The sequence below is a fragment of the Sciurus carolinensis genome, chromosome 2, assembly GCF_902686445.1.
Source record: "Sciurus carolinensis chromosome 2, mSciCar1.2, whole genome shotgun sequence".
NCBI classification, from domain to species: Eukaryota; Metazoa; Chordata; class Mammalia; order Rodentia; family Sciuridae; genus Sciurus; species Sciurus carolinensis.
Genome location: NC_062214.1, coordinates 87,269,245 through 87,289,234, shown reverse-complemented (window position 1 = coordinate 87,289,234; position 19,990 = coordinate 87,269,245). Strand labels below are relative to the sequence as shown.

Genomic DNA, 19,990 nt, shown 5'->3' with positions numbered 1-19,990 from the left:
TTTTTTTTTTTTAAAGTATTAGAGGTTGAACCCAGGGCTGCTTAACTACTGAGTCACATCCCCACGTGCCCTCCCACTCCTTTTTTTATTTATTTATTTTTTTTTCTTTTTTTATTTTTTTCTTTTTTTTTTTTCTTTTTATTGTAAACAAATGGGATACATGTGTTTCTCTATTTGTACATGGCGTAAAGGCATACCATTTGTGTAATCATAAATTTACATAGGGTAATGTTGTTTGATTCATTCTGCCATTTTTTCCCTTCCCCCCCTCCCCTCCCACCCTTCCCCTCCATCTATACAGTCCTTCCTTCCTCCATTCCTGCCCCCCTCCCTAAACCCAACTCCAACCCCAACACTAACCCTTCCCACCCCCATTATGTGTCATCATCCACTTATTAGCGATATCATTCTTCCTTTGGTTTTTTGAGATTGGCTTATCTCACTTAGCATGATATTCTCCAGTTTCATCCATTTGCCTGCAAATGCCATAATTTTATCATTCTTTATGGCTGAGTAATATTCCATTGTATATATATACCATATTTTCTTTATCCATTCATCAATTGAAGGACATCTAGGTTGGTTCCACAATCTGGCTATTGTGAACTGAGCAGCTATGAACATTGATGTGGCTGTATCTCTGTAATATGCTGATTTTAAGTCCTTTGGGTATAGGCCAAGGAGTGGGATAGCTGGGTCAAATGGTGTTTCCATTCCAAGTTTTCTAAGGAATCTCCACACTGCTTTCCAGAGTGGCTGCACTAATTTGCAGCCCCACCAGCAATGTAAGAGTGTACCTTTTTCCCCACATCCTCGCCAAACACCTGTTGTTGGTTGTATTCTTGATAATTGCCATTCTAATTGGGGTGAGATGGAATCTTAGGGTGGTTTTGATTTGCATTTCTCTTATTACTAGAGATGTTGAACATTTTTCCATATGTTTGTTGATTGCTTGTACATCTTCTTCTGTGAAGTGTCTATTCATTTCCTTAGCCCATTTGTCAATTGGATTATTTACATTCTTGGTGTAGAGTTTTTTGAGTTCTTTATAGATTCTGGAGATTAGTGCTCTATCTGAAGTATGATTGGCAAAGATTTTCTCCCACTCTGTAGGCTCTTTCTTTGCATTGCTGATAGTTTCCTTTGCTGAGAGAAAGCTTTTTAGTTTGAATCTATCCCAGTTATTACCTTTTTTTATTTTGAGACAGGATCTCCCTAAGTTGCTTAGGGCCTTGCTTAGTTGCTGAGACTGGCCTTGAACTTATGATTCTCTTGGATCTTCCTGCCTCATCCTCTTGAGTCTCTGGGATTACAGGAGTGTGCTGTTAGGCCCGCAGGAAGTAAGTCTTTAAGAAAGAAATTAAAATAGATTTACCTGATATATTTGAATATATGAAGAGTAAAGTTAGACTTTAAGCAATTTACAGATGAATAGGCAGTCAGTACTTAGACAACTAAGCAGACGGGAAAATGGTGCAGTTATTAACTCTAAAGAAAGCGAAGTTACATAGAAACGGAAGAGTAATCATGATATACTTTTGACTCAGCTGTTATTTACAGCCATCATAATAATATAAGTATTGACAATTGAGTCTACTATGAATTATGACGAAGAGATGGGAGGAGGGACATTACAGAGCTAAACATTGTTACAATGGGAAGTCAATAAATACCTAAAAGGAAAAATTAAGAAACAGTTGTGTAGACCATAATGAAAAATCCTAAAAGAAATAGCTGAAAAGACAAAGTGGTTCCAGAAGGGATTTGAAAATTGGGGGTGGGGCATGTGGCTGCTGTTTTCCCTTGTTAAAATGTTTGGGCTTTTAAAATTATGTGCACATCTCTTTAAAGATTTTATTTTAAGAAGATGCTACTCACAGACTGCTCTTCTATACATTTTAAATCTTCTAGAATTCTAAGAACTGTATCATTTGAGGAAGAAAGCTATGAAATTACTGAAGAGGTAATAATTCCTATAGTAGTAGTAGTTGATGTTATCTTTAGTTGTAAATATTCATTTTGTTGTAGTACTAACAAATGGAGATTTTTAAACACATGGCAGATTAAAAAAATTTTAACATCTGAGATGTTGTCAACGTTGTACATTGTGAATTGACTGCTTCATGCTTCTTTGCAGCTTTTTGGTTGAGTGATGCTTTAGATGTTGCAGTGTTTTCTGCCCCCTTTAGTTTTTTAAAATACTACGTGCTCATTAATAACAGTCCTTCAGAGAGTATATAATAGCCATCTGTGGTGTTCAAATGCCTATAATCACAGCTACTTGGGAGACTGAGGCAGGAGGATTAAAAGTTCAAGTACAGCTTGGGCAATTTAGCAAAACTCTTATCTCAGAATTAAATTATGTAGCTCAGTGGTAGAGCACCCCTGGTTCTGTCCTTGTGGGTGGGAGAGTATGCAACAGTTAATCCAATAATAGCAATAGATACCACTTGATCTTTCATTGTATGTGATTATACCATACAATGGTTGATGTAAATCCACACACATTATCTTTTTCAAAAATTAAAAAAATAATTACACTTTCCCTTAAACACCTACTCTATTAAAAAGTCAAATTTTTGAAGCTTGAAATGGAGAGTGAATGTTAAATTATCTTCTAATAGATATTTTTCTATTTCCTAATTTAAAAGCATGCAATTTGTTTCCTCTAAGCAATATGTTAAAATGTGAAAGTACATTTGCTGTGGAATTTGTTGTGTGACATTCAGTAAGGGTTTTTTAAAAACTGAAATACACATGTATTTATCCACTATTTTATTTCATCCATTCATTCATTTTTTCCCTTTATTCACCTTTACCCAGCATCTTCAGAGTGTGTTACATTATTATAGGTATGAGTATGGTTGAATATAGTACAAAAGGAATTTTGTCAAATGGAATGTCTGAGTTGCCTCTCCATATTTCTGTCTCCATGAAATTCCATTTCTCTTTTTTGCCGCCTCCTTCCACTGCTGTGTGTGTCCAAAGTATCTCTCCAGGGTTCTCCTCTTGGTAGGACGGACATCTCTCTCTCTCCCTCTCTCTCTTGATCCTTCTGTGTTCATTCATTTTCCAATCCCTGAAACTGTTACTCAAAGGCCTGTCACCTTTGTTTCCAGGATCTTTGCTCTCTCTCTTCACTTGTTTTTCCCTCTTTTTAGACATACTCAAGAGTCTGCTGTCACAATGAGACAAACCGCTTAAGTTCCATCCATTTTCCTGCAAGTGACATTGTTCATTATGACTGAATAAAACTCCATTGTGTGTGTGTGTGTGTGTGTGTGTGTGTATACATATGTATACAAACTACATTTTCTTTATCCATTCATCCACTGATGACACCTGGGTTGGTTCCATAGTTTGGCTATTGTGAATTGTGCTGCTATAAACATAGGTATGCATGTATTACTATAGTATGCTGACTTTAATTCTTAGGCTAAATACTGAGGAGTAGTACAGCTAGGTCATATGGTGGTTCCATTCCTAATCTTTTTGAAGAAAATCCATGTGATTATAATAATTTATAATCCCACCAACAATATAAAAGTGTTCCTTTTTATCCACATCCTGTCCAGCATTTATTATTATTTGTATTCCTGATGATGGGTCATTCTGACTGGTAGAATGTGAAACCTCAGTGTAGTTTTGATTTGCATTTCCCTAATTGCTAATGATGCTGAATTTTTTTTATGTATTTGTTGACCATTTGTATTTTTTTCTTTTTTTTTCTCTTTTTTTCTTTAGAGAAGTACCTGTTTAATTCATTTGCCAATCATTTGAATTGTTTGGGGGGATTTTGGGGATGTTAATTTTTTTTTTTTTTTTTTTTTTTTTTTGAGATCAGAAAGTGATTTATTGTCTACTCCCTCCCCCCATGTATACTGGGGATCAAACCCCAGGCAGGGACTCCACCATTGACCTACATCCCAGTCCTTTTTATGTTTTTTTTTTTCTCCCCACATTTTTTATTGGTGGCATTTTTGTTGTACATACTAATGGAATTTGTTGTTACATATTTGTACATGCAGTATAACAATATCACTCCCAAGCATTTCCCCCCTCCTCCCTCCCACTCCTTTCTTCTTTATTTTAAATACCCTCAAAACCAGTTCTTTATTATGCCTTTATTCTATACTTGGTACTTTCTGCTGAAACTACTCAAATACAAATTAATACTACTTTCTCTCTCTCTCTCTCTCTCTCTTTTTTTTTTTTTTTGATATCAGAGATTGAACTCAGGAGTGGTTCACCACTGAGCCACATCCCTATCCCCTTTTTACATTTTATTTAGAGACAGGGTCTCACTGAATTGCTTAGGGCCTCCATGAGTTGCTGAGACTGGCTTTGAACTCATGATCCTCCTGCCTCAGCCTCTCAAGCTGCTGGGATTACAGGCTTGTGCCACTGCACTCAGCTACAAACTTCTTTTTTTTTTTTTAATATATATTTTTTAGTTGTACATGGGCACTATACCTTTATTTTATTTTTATGTGGTACTGAGGATCAAACCCAGGGCCTCATGCGTGCTAAGCAAGCACTTCACCGAGCCATAACCCTAGCCCCTACAAACTTCTTATTGATTAATCCATAGCTCTTTCCCTGGCCCCCGCCCCACCCTTTCTTAACGAGGCCTCAATTCTCTTTGGTCAACAACTTTCTTAACTTTACTATTTCCCATATAAAAAAGGAGGACTATACCTGCCTCATGATTTTGATGATTGATGTTAAAAACAAAAATGAAGCAACAAACAAAAATTAGAAGTCATGACTTGCTAATAGCAACTATCATTAGAGTACATTCTGTGTACTAAGTATTATTTTAGATGTTGCTATTGCTTGCTTTGCCTTTCAGAGGCAGTCAAAAAATATAATTGAGAGCTGTTAGGTTTATTGTTGTATCGCTAATTTTTTCTTTGGACCTAGCAGCAAGAGATTTTATCTTATGTAACTTGTCAATGTGTTGTTCCATAAAAATAGAACAATTATAAGTCTGTGCTATATTTTTATCTATTTATTTTAAGACTGTGTCTCAAATTGTTGCCCAGACTGGTCTTGAACTTCTAAGCTGGAATGATTCTCCTGAATTGGCCTCCCAGCTAGCTGGGATTACAGGCATGTGCCACCTCTCTGGCTCTCTATGCTACTTTTAAATACTTGTGCCCACAGAGTAGGGACAAAAACTTTCATGAAGAGTTCATGGTAATTGGTGTTTTGCTATTTCTGTTTTTTACAAAGAAAAATGGAGTTAAATTGAAATGGAAAGATAATTCTCTCTAAATTTTGAAGCATATTTGACCAATGCCAATTTAAATTTATTTTTAACCTCAAACCTTTGAAGGTTCATGTTGTTTCTTTAAAAGCAGAAGCATACTTACTAATAGTGCATTTCAGTTTGAATTCCTTGTGCCCCCTGTGTGCCTCTGTCCTGCAGATTGAACACATAGGATGCTTTACCAGTGAGCAACATCCCCAACCCTTTTTATTTTGAGACAGGGTCTCACTGACTTGCTGAGGCTAACCTTGAACTTGGTGATTCTCCTGCTTCAGGCTTAGGTTCTGGGATTACAGGTGTGCACAATCACACCCTGAATTCCCTATTCCCTTGAAAATAAATAATAAAATTTTGAGACTGTTTTGTACTGTTTGGGACATTTTGATGAGTAGAGAGAAAATAATACCTTGCTGACATTATAGTTAGTGATTTTACAACCTCTGATGATATCTAAATGGAGAGACATTTATAGGATTTGGGGTAGAATTCAGTTTTTAAAGTTTTGTTATGTCTTTTTGCATTCCTCTGTAGAGTGTTTGAGTATGCATTTGGATAACATAACTATAACTCCTCCTCCATCCCTTCTAGTATACCATTCCTGTTTATTCATTTATTATCTAGACATTTTCTACTCTTGTCCAGCCTTAGTCCTGGATGCTAAGGATAACATCATCATGTGCCCTCGAGAACTTCAGCCAAGTATAGAAGCAGAAGATGACAATATAGCAGGTTAAGTGCTAAAAATAAAGACATGAAAAATGTGCAGTGAAAATAGTTCACAAACTGAACTATTGGAAAATGAAATCCCCTACTTTCATGTATGTTATGGCATGTAGATCATTTTTGGATTTTTAACCTGACCTTCCAAATAGGGTAAGAGTAATATATGTCTAGCTTCTGTTCTTTTCCTAATAGTTTAGTGGAAAGTGCCTGACTGAACTTTAGAATCTGACAGATTTGGGTTTGACTTTCACTTACCTTTGTGACCTTAGGTAAGTTATTTATAAGTTTCCCGAGCTAGTCTTCTTGTATGTAAAGCAGAAAGGATAACAGCTGTGGAGTTGTAAAGATTAAGTGCAGCCCATATGAAAATATTTAATGTAGGATCTGGTATATAAGGGAACCAAAAAAGGTATAGTTTAAGTCCTATACATTCTGAGTTACTACAGAATGTAATACTTGGTAATATGTGACTGATATTCTTCCTACATCTTGTGTTTGAGGTGGACTGTTTCAAGTATACTTACAGAATTTTCCCCCACAAAAACAGAAATGTTCTTGAGGGCACGTTATCTATCACCTTTGCTTTCTATATAGTATACTCTCCTGGAGATTCAGTGTTTGATAAATACCTGACAGTGTCATCATTAACAGTGGATGCATACCGGGTGTATACTTTATCTTACATCTTTCTTAATACTGGGTGGAAGTCAATGAATTTATGAACATTACTTTTAAATTTTTTTGGTTATTTAAGTGATTATATTTTAAGTTTAAAATCATTATCCTTGTCAGTGATCTGTTCTTTAAACAAACCATAAGGAAGGGACGGGTTATAGTAAAATTGTTAATACTCTAAATTATTTTTATTGGATACTAATGTTTTATATTTTATTTTTTCTCTAAGCAAATGGTTATGAGCCTTAGAGTTTCTGAACTACAAGTACTGTTGGGCTACGCTGGGAGAAACAAGCACGGACGCAAACACGAACTTCTCACAAAAGCCCTGCATTTGCTAAAGGCTGGCTGTAGTCCTGCTGTACAAATGAAAATTAAAGAACTCTATAGGCGGCGGTTCCCCCAGAAAATCATGACGCCTGCGGACTTGTCCATCCCCAATGTACATTCAAGTCCTATGCCAGCAACTTTGTCTCCATCCACCATTCCACAACTCACTTACGATGGTCACCCTGCATCATCACCGTTACTCCCTGTTTCTCTCCTGGGACCTAAACATGAACTGGAACTCCCACATCTTACATCAGCTCTTCATCCAGTCCATCCGGATATAAAACTTCAAAAACTACCATTTTATGACTTATTGGATGAACTGATAAAACCCACAAGTCTAGGTAAGATTATTATAAAAGAGTATCTGGTTTCTTTTGCAGGATGAATTTTTCATTTGAGAATTTTAGTTTGACCCAGTTCATTATTCATAATGAAAATTTTTTTGGTACTGGGAATTGAACTCAGGGGTGATCTACTGCTGAGCTATATCAGTTCTTTTTAGTTTTCAAGACAGAGTCTTGCTAAATTGCCTAGGCTGGCCTTGAATTTGTGATCCTCCTGCCTCAGCCTCCTGAGTTGCTGGGATTATAGGCTTGTGCCACCACATCCAGCAAGAATATGGACTTCAGAGTAAATATGATATTGTTGGTTATTATTTTACAATAACTCTTACAAATTAAAAAATTAAAACCAAATCACTACCAGTCTCTGAATTCAGTTCTTAATTTCCAGTAAAGATTGATGAGTTTTGATTACTTGAATGTGTGAATGGTTTTAATTATCATAAAAGGAGATTTGAACTTTGATGTATAGTGTTTAAATTTCAGCTGATTTTTTTTTTTCTCCAATGAATATGTGTGCTTTGCAGGCACACACACATGATCTTGATTATAAAATATGAATGCTTGAAATTTCATTTACTGTGTTCTCACATTGTTTCATTAGTTTGTCTAGCTTGTAGAATTCAATGTATTAATCAACTTGTAATTTTGAGTGCTATAATGTTGCTTAATGTAGAATAAAACTGACCCTGTTGTGACCTTTAAAACCCTTGGTATAATATTTAAAATATTAGACTTCTAGATGCTGGTTCCTTATAAATCAGTGATGGGTAGACTGTGACTGGAAAGTTTATCCTAGCATGTGGCCTGTTTTTGTGTGGGTTTGGCCAAGAATTTAAAAAAAATATTTGTAGAGTTGTAAAAACAAAACAAATCAAAAAATATGTAATGGAGACCAAGTGTGCTTGTGAAGTCTAAAATATTTACTATCAGGCTCTTTTTTTTCTTTTTTCTTTTGGTATTAGGGATTGAACCCAGGACACTTGACCACTGAGCCACATCCCGCAGCCCTTTTTAATATTTTATTTAAACAGGGTCTCACTGAATTGCTAGGGCCTAACTAAGTTGCTGAGGCTGGCTTTGAACTTGCTATCCTCCTGCCTCAGCCTCCCAAGCCAACTATCTGGTTCTTAACAGAAAAAGTTTGTTGATTCCTGTCATAAATCATTAAGCTTTTCAGTTTTGGGGATTGGTGAGTGTTGAGAATAGTTTTTGAGAATAATTTTACAGAAATCCATCTTTGAACTGGGAAGTGGCAGTATTAATTATATTTACCAGAATTTACTGAAGTTAAGATAATAGTAATTTTCAAACAACATGAATTTTATGTCACATTTTATTTAAATGGCCATAACAAAAGATTAAATTTGTTGAGAACCTATCTAATGCTTATAAAACTTATATATGCTCATTGCGAAAAATAAAAAAATTATTGCTGGGCATAGTGGCATGCCTGTTTTCCTAGATACTCAGGAGGTTGAGTAGGAAGATTCTAAGTTCAAGGCCAGACTCAACCACCTAGTAAGAGACCTGTCTCAAAATAAAAAATTATGAAGGACTGTGAATGTAACTCAGTGGTGTTGTACCCGTTTTAATTCCCAGTGTACTCTGCCCCTCAATTGCCAAATCCCCTTCCTCGTTAGCAATTTTAGTGTGTATACCCAAACAAATAAAGCAATTTTTTTCCCTTCTTGCTTGCCTGTCCTGTCTGCTTTTCTTCTCTTCCTGATTGAATCCAAGGATATTTTACTATTGAGATACCTTGCCAGTCCTTTTTTCATTTTTTTATTTTAAGACATGGTCTCACTCAGTTGCTAAGTGTCTCACTACATTGCCGAGGCTGATCTTAAATTTGTAGTTCTTTTGCCTCAGGTTTCCAACTTGCTGGGATTACAGGTGTGTGCTACTATGCCTGGCTGGTAACAGAAGGAATTATGTACCTAGTATTATGTGATTTGCCTTGTATTTTCTTCCCTCATTAGTATAAATATCTTCTCTTGTTTGTCTGATCTCTTATTTTAAATTAAAGGCCATACCTTCATCTATATAAAGTCTGTATTGTGTGCATATGTGTATGTATATGTATATAGTCTAGCTCATTTCTTTTTAAAAACTGCATACTATTGCATGACTTCAATGAGTTATTAAAAGACAAATTTTTCTAGTTTTTCACTATTAAAAACATGTTACAATTAGTGTAATCTGAATTTTGAAAGGAAAAAAATATTGGTGGCTTTTATTTGATTCCCAGCTTTCACATTTTCCTGTGGTCTTAATAGTTAATGTATTGTGTTTTTATTTTCACTGATAATTTCAAGTGTTATTGTGATGAGATGATGTATATACATTTTGTTATGGAGAGTATAAATCCAATCTGGACACACGTGGTTACATGGAGTAATATTTAATGTTTTTTTTTTTTGGGTGGGGGTGGTACTGGGAATTGAACTCAGGGCCTTGTATATGTTAGGCAAAGCAGTATGTCACTGGTTTACATCCCCAGCCTAAAAAATTTTTAATTTAAGTTATTTTAGTTTTCTTTCTAATTTTCAGACAGGATCTCACTAAGTTGCTCAGGTTGACCTCTCAAACTTGCGAATATCCTACCTCAGCCTTGCAAGTAAGCTGGGATTATACGTGTGTACCACTGTTACTGGCTTCCTTATGAATTTTTTTAAATGTGTAATAGTAATAGGTAAACTTCTGATTTTTTTTTTTTCCTGAAGGAGATATTAGAAGCACATAGCTCATAAGACATTGTATTATCAGGGTTGGGGGTGTAGTTTGGTGGTAAAGGGCATGCTAAGCATGTGCAAGGCTCTGTGTTTGATTCTTAGAACCCACCCCCCCCAAAAAAAAGAAAGAAGTAATGTTATTAAAATTGCAAACGGTGTATGATGCCTTTCTATATTATTTGCCCCTATTAACTCTTTAAAGGATGGACAATAAATTTTAAATAATTTTCCATCTTTATTCTTCATCTGTAAACTTCATAAGAACACTTAAATGAGGTTTTTAGGGTGATTTGAAAAACATCATCATAAATTTTTGTCCATTCTTGATACATACCAATATGTAAGTTCTCATGTTTATAAAATATGCTGGATTGAAGTATTAAAATATTTCCCATGAAATTTATTTAATTGGGTTTTTCTTGTATAGTCAATCCTCATTATTTGCAGATTCTCTATTTATAAATTTGCCCGCTTGCTGGAATTAATTTGTAAGTCCAAAATTAATCAAATAGATCACTTTCTGGCTGGGATTGCCGCTCATTGGTAGAGCGCTTGCCTAGCACATGAGGGTTCGATATTCAGCACCACATAAATAAATAAACAAAGTTATTTTGTCCATCTACAACTAAAAATATTTAAAAAAAAATAGATCACTTTCATTTGTGGACATTTGCAGAATGGTGAAAAATTGGAATTGCCTGATGAGTAAGGTGATACTCCTTTGCCTTCTTACGTTCAGCCCTTATACTGTAAACAAGTGTCCCCTTTGTGTTTTATCTGTTGCTACTTGGGGGGGGGCAGTTTTGTACTTTTTTCTTTTTTGGTGATTTTGCTGTTTAAAAATGGTGGTGGAGTGTTGTCTAGCATTCTGAGTGCAAGAAGGCTGTGATGTGCCTTATACAGAAGGTGCAGGTAACATTTGCTTAGGCATGAGTTAACAGTATTGTTGGTCATGAATTCAATGTTAACGAATGATAGTACATATTAAATGAGGCGTCTAAACTGAAACATACGTTAAACAAGGTTGTGTATTCATCATTTGATGAAAATGTTATGACCAGAGGCTTGCAGGAACCTAATCCTGTGTTCCTCCTAGGAACAGTGTTTTGTATTTACTAATTTAGTGCTTGGGTGACTTTTTATAGAACACAATTGCTGCAAATAACAATGATTCAGTGTAGGTAAAGTATAATTTGATTTTAAAGCCAATTTTCATGAATAAATCCATTGTTTGGGTATATATTCACACAAAATTGCAAAATGAATAGGTGACTTAGAATTGCTTGGTGGTATGTAAGTAGAGTTCCAATTTCTCCTTATCATAAAACTAAAATAAAAGCAAATATTTTGATTATACATTAAAAGATCTTACTAAAAAATAATTTGTGGAACTTCATTCACTCATTGAATATTTGTTGCAGGAGAATACTTGTTAAATCTGAAAAGTAACTATTGAAAAAAGTAATCTGGAGAATTTAGAATGATTATATTTTAAGGTTCGATTTTTATAGATTCCTTAATGTTATTAAAAAGACTATTTCTGAACTGAGTGTAATGGTTCATGCCTGTAATCTCAGCTCCTCTGGAGACTGAGGCAGGATGATCACACATTTGAGGCCAGCCTGGACAGCATAGTGGGACCCTGTCTCACAGAAAAAAGAGCTGGGGTTGTAGCTCAGTGGTAGAGTACCACTGGCTTCATTCCCAGTGATGTGGAGGAGAAAAGGAGGAATCTTAGTTTTGGTCTATAGCTGGTTTGTTGATGACAACTAGTTCTTGAGTCTAGAACATGACAGGTAAATTTAATTTTTCATCTTTTCCCTTCCATTGTTGGCTATGGTACTAGATTTTAAACACATTTTAAGATGTTCACATTTCAGTTGAATGTTTAATGTATGGTTTGTGTTTTGAATTAAACCCGAAACAAAAGTTCTGATAACCTCCATTTGAATAATTGTTAATGCTTTATTGGAATCATTTTGTTGTTATTTCTCCTCTGTCTCTCTGAACTAGGGATTGAACCTAGAGCCTTCACATCTACTTAGCACATACTACCAGCGAGCTAAACCTCCAGCCTTATTATTTCTTTAAAACAGAATAATTTTAACGTCTTTAGTTTGCAACCATATGTGAAAGTATTGTTCCCATTGTTCATAGTTAACTAGAATTGAGAAGTGAAATAAAAGTAAAGTAAAATGATTGCTTTATTATATACTTTTGCTTGTCAGTATCCAAAACTTCTTATTTCTGAGGCCTCTTTCCAGTGCTTTTTAAAAAACTCCTTTTCCATCAAATCTTTTAATATTTCCTTCCTTTAATCTGTCTATTCCTTCCCCACTCACAATCAACTTTTATTTTCTATATGCTCTCATAACATTTAATTGACCTTTTATTAGGTGTTTTTGTTGTTTTTCCTCAAAATAAAGTCTCTGCAGTATTTATCTATATAGTCCCCTAACTAGATATGAACCTATAATTTGGTAGTTGTTCATTAAACATTTATTAGTTCTCCAAATTATTTTAATATGAGGTGAAATCTTCTATTTCCGTTAATTCAATGGAGTTTTAGCCATTTTGCCACATAAACACAACTGAGGTATGTAGCGTACTCTCCCATCATCAGTAGTGATAGTAATAAGGATTGGAAGTAGAGTAGAGAAGAAGGATATCCTTCCTTCTATTGCCACACCGTCATTTTAATCTCTGTGGTTAATTGATGCCTTTGAAATTTAATGTATTAAAATTTTTCACCTGATTACAAAAATAATCATGTTTAATGTAGAATCCATGGAAATCACTTGCTTAGATGGAAAGTCAAAAGGAAAACTGTCTTTGATTTAAAGTACCTTATATATCCTTTCAGAGAAGGTGATTACTTGATGTTTTTCCTCAGTTCTTTAATATTGTTGTTATATACCTAGATGTAATTCTCAGTTTATAATATTATTGTTTAAGTTGATGTGTTAGAGCATAGCAAAGCAAAATATTTTTTATGGTGACTGGGAGAATAAGATTGTAGTATTTGATCTGACTTAGACTTTGTTTTGTATTTGTTACTAATTTAGTTATTTATGTCTTTCTTGACTCAGGTAAATTTTCATGTAGAAAATACATTTTCAACACAGTTTTAATTTTTTTAGTAGTTTAAATTATTTCAGAGGCTTAGATGAAGAAGACAGCCTTGCATTCATTTGGAGCAGTCATAAAAGTTTGACTCATCTTATTTGCTTTCCATCAAATTTAAAACAAATTGGGTCTCAAGGAATGTCTTCTCTTTTGGTGTTTTAACAATTTTGAACTATTAATTGTGTGCTTTTATGGATTAGATGTTTCTCATTGACTGGTATGAGACAAAATTGTTGACTTATGTTATTTCTGATGTTCTAATTCAACTTTCTTATAGATGGTTACTGAAGGGCATTTTATCTACTTGTTAGGATCTGTATGTTTCTGTCCCCACAAAACCCTTGTGTTTGAAACTGATCCCCAATGCAGTGGTATTAAGAGGTACGGTTTTTAAGGAGGTGATTCATAAGGCAGAGCCCTCATGAACGTAATTCGTGCTCTTGAGACCCAGTGGAGGTTTTTTGCCTCTTCCATGTGAGAACTTGATGAGAAGGTGCTATCTGGGAGAAATGGACCCTTACCAAACACCAGATCTGATGGTGTTATGGTCTTGGTTTTCCCATCCTCCAGAGTGGTGAGCTGTAGACTTCTCTTGTTTATAAATTACTGAGTCTGAGGTATTTTGTTATGGCAGCCCAGATGGACTGAGGCACCCCTGTTAACCAATCCAACTAGAACCAGTAGTTAATTGTTTTTATTTTTACTTTTGGTATCAGGGATTCAATCCTGGGGTGCTTAACCACTGAACCACATCCCCAGCCCTTTTTTATATTTTATTAGAGACAAGATCTCACTAAGTTGCTTAGAGCTTTGCTAAGTTGATGAGGCTGGCTTTGAACTTGGGATCCTCCTGCCTCAGCCTCCCTTGCAGCTGGGATTATAGGCATATACCACTGCATCTGGCTGCCAGTAGTTAATTGATAAAGGTAATGAATGGTAAAAATAAAACTTAATAAACAGTTATCTCATGCTCTACTGACTGAGCTTGCAGAGCGCTTTAAATATTTTACTTTAATGTATAATCACTTGCCACTCTTGATATAGGTCAAGGTCTTTTCTTTTGACACTTCTGATTTCCCAATTTGAGAGTCCTTATAGTAGGAAGTGAATTTAAAGACTTTTGTAAAGCAGTGTTGAATGCAAAATCTGTCAGTTGAGGGGAAAGTGGTGTTTTTTGTTTGTTTGTTTTGGTACCAGGGATTGAACTCAGGGGCACTCAACCACAGAGCCACATCCCCAGCACTAGTTTGTATTTTATTTAGAGACAGGGTCTCACTGAGTTGCTTAGCACCTTGTCGTTGTTGAGGCTGGCTTTTGAACTCAGGATCCTCTTGTCTCAGCCTCTGGAGCCACTGGGATTACACTGTGCCTGCCATGCCTGGTGGATTATTTTACCTAATTCCATGACATTTTTTAAAAAGCAAATTGTATTTCTCAGGTCTTTGCAGAACATTCAACTTCCTTCTCATAAAATGGCAAGTCTTTCTTTTTTACTGTAACATTCAGTTAACTTTTGCAATTGGGATTCCAAGTGAAACTAAAACAAATAGGTCTGAGAATAAATTTACCTTTGCTTCTTGGTGAGCACACACTGGTATGAGAGAAGTGTACAGAACCTTTGGAGAGGTGTCAGGTCACAGCCACTGTACTAGGGAATCCCTCACGCTGGTTTAGAGAGGAATGGAGAGCATGAGTTAACCAGGTTATTTGGAATGTCGGTTAAGAGAGCTTCTGCTGAATTTCTTTCTTTTTTTTCTTTCTTTCTTTTTTTTTCTTTACATCATTCTTACTTAGTTCTGAAATCAGTGAAATTAGATGTGTGTGTGTGTGTGTGTGTGTGTGTGTTTAGGTTTGGTTGTTGCTTTCTTACCTGAGAATAAGTGATTTCTTTTGTGGTAAGCAACTTGGGTCATTATTATGGTTGAGATTTTTTTTTAAAGAAATCTTTTATTTCCCTTTTACCTCTTTTTTTTTTTTATATTATTGTAAACAGATGGGATACATGTTGTTTCTCTATTTGTACATGGAGTCAAGGCATACCATTTGTGTAATCATAAATTTATATAGGGTAATGTTGTTTGATTCATTGTTATTTTTTCCCTTCCCCCTCACGCCTCCCACCCCTTTTTTCCCTCTATACAGTCCTTCCTTCCTCCATTCTTACCACCCTCCTTATCCCTAACCCTAAACCTAACCCTAACCCTAATGCTAACTTATATGTCCTCATCCGCTTATCAGTGAGATCATTTGTCCTTTAGTTTTTTGAGATTGGCTTATCTGACTTAGCATGATATATTCTCCTCCCTTTTACCTCTTTTTTTTTTTTTTTTTTTTTTTTTTTTTTTGGTGGTGCTGGGAATCGAACCCATGGCCTTGTGATTGCAAGGCAAGCACTTTACCGACTGAGCTATCTCCCCAGCCCCTCTCTTTTACCTCTTTAAGCAGGTTTTCATTGGGGGGGAATAATTGAGAGAAGGGAGGAAGTAATATATATATATTTTTTTTCTAAATTTATTTTTATTGTAAACAAATGGGATACATGTTATTTGTACATGAAGTAAAGGCATACCATTTCTGTAATCATACATCTACACTGCATAATGGTGTTTGATTCATTCTGTTATTTTTTCCTTCCCCCCCACCCCTCCCACCCCTCTTTTCCCTCTATACATCCCTCCTTCCTCCATTCTTGCCCCCCTTTCACCCCCCATTATGTGTCATCATCCGCTTATCAGCGAGATCATTCATCCTTTGGTTTTTTGAGATTGGCTTATCTCACTTAGCATGATATTCTCCAGTTTCATCCATTTGCCTTCAAATGCCATAATTTTATTATTCTTTATAGCTGAGTAATATTCCATTGTATATATATACCACAGTTTCTTTTTTTTTTTTTTTTCTTTTTATTGTAAACAAATGGGATACATGTTGTTTCTCTATTTGTACATGGCGTAAAGGCATACCATTTGTGTAATCATAAATTTACATAGGGTAATGTTGTTTGATTCATTCTGCCATTTTTTCCCTTCCCCCCCTCCCCTCCCACCCTTCCCCTCCATCTATACAGTCCTTCCTTCCTCCATTCCTGCCCCCCTCCCTAAACCCAACTCCAACCCCAACACTAACCCTTCCCACCCCCCATTATGTGTCATCATCCACTTATTAGCGATATCATTCTTCCTTTGGTTTTTTGAGATTGGCTTATCTCACTTAGCATGATATTCTCCAGTTTCATCCATTTGCCTGCAAATGCCATAATTTTATCGTTCTTTATGGCTGAGTAATATTCCATTGTATATATATACCACATTTTCTTTATCCATTCATCAATTGAAGGACATCTAGGTTGGTTCCACAATCTGGCCCACAGTTTCTTTATCCATTCATCCATTGAAGGACATCTAGGTTGGTTCCACAATCTGGCTGTTGTGAATTGAGCAGCTATGAACATTGATGTGGCTGTATCTCTGTAGTATGCTCACTTTAAGTCCTTTGGGTATAGGCTGAGGAGTGGGATAGCTGGGTCAAATGGTAGGTCCATTCCAAGTTTTCTCAGGAATCTCCACACTGCTTTCCAGAGTGGCTGCACTAATTTGCAGCCCCACCAGCAATGTATGAGTGTACCTTTTTCCCCACATCCTCACCAACACCTATTGTTGCTTGTGTTCTTGATAATCACCATTCTAATTGTGGTGAGATGGAACATTTCTCTTATTACTAAAGATGGTGAACATTTTTTCATATGTTTGTTGATTGCTTGTAGATCTTCTTCTGTGAAGCGTCTGTTCATATCCTTAGCCCATTTATTGATTGGGTTATTTGTATTCTTTGTGTAGAGTTTTTTGAGTTCTTCATATATTCTGGAAATTAGTGCTCTATCTGAAGTATGAGTGGCAAAGATATTCTCCCACTCTGTAGGCTCTCTCTTCGCATTGCTGATAGTTTCCTTTGCTGAGAGAAAGCTATTGAGTTTGAATCTGTCCCAGTTATTGATTCTTGCTTTTATTTCTTGTGCTATGGGAGTCCTGTTAAGGAAGTCTGATCCTAAGCCAACAAGGTGAAGATTTGGACCTACTTTTTCTTCTATAAGATGCAGGGTCTCTGGTCTGATTTCAAGGTCCTTGATCAATTGTGAGTTGATTTTTGTGCAGGGTGAGAGATAGGGGTTTAGTTTCATTCTGTTGCATATGGATTTCCAGTTTTCCCAGCACCATTTGTTCAGAGGCTATCTTGTCTCCATTGCATAATTTTGGCACCTTTGTCTAGTATGAGAAAATTGTATTTTTTTGGGTTTGTGTCCGTGTCCTCTATTCTGTACCATTGATCTACCTATTTTGGTGCCAATACCATGCCGTTTTTGTTACTATTGCTTTGTAGTAGAGTTGAAGTTCTGGTATTATGATACCCCCTGCTTCGCTCTTTCTGCTAAGGATTGCTTTAGCTATTCTGGGTTTCTTATTTTTCCAGATGAATTTCATGATTGCTTGCTCTATTTCTGTAAGGTACATCATTGGGATTTTAATTGGAATTGCATTGAATCTGTATAGCACTTTTGGTAGTATGGCCGTTTTGACAATATTAATTCTGCCTATCCAAGAACATGGGAGATCTTTCCATTTTCTACGGTCTTCCTCAATTTCTTTCTTCAGTGTTTTGTAGTTTTCATTGTAGAGATCTTTTACCTTTTTGGTTAGATTGATTCCCAAGTATTTTATTTTTTTTTTTGAGGCTATTGCAAATGGAGTTGTTTTCCTCATTTCCCTTTCAGATGTTTCTTTGCTTGCGTCTAAAAATGCTTTAGATTTATGCATGTTGATTTTATAGCCTGCTGTTCTGCTGAATTCATTGATGAGGTCTAGAAGTTTTCTGGAGGAGTTTTTTGAATCCTCTAAATATAGAATCATGTCATCAGCAAATAGTGACAGCTTAAGTTCCTCTTTTCCTATTTGTATCCCTTTAATGTCTTTAGTCTGTCTAATTGCTCTGGCTAGAGTTTCGAGGACAATGTTGAATAGAAGTGGTGAAAGAAGGACATCCCTGTCTTGTTCCTGTTGTTAAAGGGAGTGGTTTCAGTTTTTCTCCACTAAGAATGATGTTGGGGGGCTGGAGAGAGAGCTCAGTCAAGGCCCTGGGTTTGATCCCCAGCACCGAAAAAAGAAAAAAGAAGAAGTATGATGTTGGCCATGGGCTTAGAATAAATAGCCTTTACAATGTTCAGGTATGTTCCTACTATCCCTATTTTTTCTAGTGTTTTGAGCATGAAGGGGTGTTGTATTTTGTCGAAGGCTTTTCTACGTCAATTGAAATAACCATATGATTCTTATCCTTAAATCTATTGACATGATGGATTACGTTTATTGATTTACGGATGTTAAACCATCCTTGCATTCCAGGGATGAACCCCACTTGATCGTGGTGCACAATTTTCTTAATATGTTTTTGGATATGGTTTGCGAGTATTTTGTTAAGGATCTTTGCATCTGTATTCATCAGGGATATTGGTCTAAAATTTTCTTTCCTTGATGTGTCTTTACATGGTTTGGGTATGAGGGTGATATTAGCTTCATAGAGTGAGTTCAGTAGGGTACCCTCCTTTTCTATTTCCTGGAATACTTTGAGAAGTATTGGGATGAGTTCTTCTTTGAAGGTCTTGTAGAACTCGGCTGAGAATCCGTCTGGTCCTGGGCTTTTCTTGGATGGTAGGTTTTTAATGGCTTCTTCTATTTCATTGCTTGATATTGATCTGTTTAAATGTGTATGTCCTCCTGGTTCAGCTTGGGAGGAGCATATGTCTCTAGAAATTTGTCAATGTCTTCGGTAGTATCTATTTTGTTGGAATACAGATTTTCAAAGTAGCTTCTCATTGTGTTATGTATCTCAGTGGTGTCTGTCGTGATATTTCCTTTTTCATGAATTTTAGTAATTTGAGTTTTCTCTCTTTGTTAGTGTGGCTACGGGTTTGTTTTGTTTACTTTTTCAAAGAACCAACTTTTTGTTTTGTCGATTTTTTGAATTATTTCTTTTGTTTCAATTTCATTGATTTCAGCTCTGATTTTAATTATTTCCTGTCTTCTACTACTTTTGCTGTTATTCTGTTCTTTTTCTAGGGCTTTGAGCTGTAATGTTAGGTCATTTAGTTGTTGACTTTTCATTCTTTTCTTGAATGCACTCCATGTAATGAATTTTCCTCTTAGTACCGCTTTCATAGTATCCCAGAGATTTTGATATGTTGTATCATTGTTCTCATTGACCTCTAAGAGTGTTTTTTATCTCCTCCCTGATGTTTTCTGTTATCCATGTTTCATTCAATAGCATATTATTTAGTCTCCAGGTGTTGGAGTAATTTCTGTTTTTATTTTGTCATTGATTTCTACTCTCAGTCCATTATGATCTGATAGAACACAAGGCAGTATCTCTCTTTTTTTGCATTTCCTAAGGGCTGCTTTGTGGCATAACATATGGTCTATTTTCGAGAAGGTTCCATGTGCTGCTGAGAACAAAGTGAATCTGCTTGTTGATGGATGGAATATTTTATATGTGTATTTATATGGATGGAATATATTATATGTGATTGTGTTACTGAGTTCTATGGTTTCTTTGTTTTGTTTTTGATTGGAAGATCTGTCTAGTGGTGACAGCGGTGTGTAAAGTCATCCAGAATTATTGTGTTGTGGTCTGTTTGATTCCTGAAATGGCAGAGGATTTGTTTGATGTACAGGGATGCACTGTTGTTTTGGGCACAAATATTTACTCTTGTTATGTCTTCCTGATTTATGGTTCCCTAA

General features: G+C 35.7%; 1 protein-coding gene across 3 annotated transcripts in view; it reads left to right on the top strand.

Moving 5' to 3' along the window:
• The window catches only part of Pias1 (protein inhibitor of activated STAT 1), a 132,095-nt gene that overhangs the window by 26,377 nt on the left and 85,728 nt on the right, over positions 1–19,990 (top strand). For all 3 annotated transcript variants that reach the window (XM_047538532.1, XM_047538533.1, XM_047538531.1), the window contains exon 2: positions 6,900–7,344. In XM_047538532.1, coding sequence (XP_047394488.1) covers positions 6,900–7,344 — 445 coding nt within the window. The remainder of the gene's footprint in view (positions 1–6,899; positions 7,345–19,990) is intronic.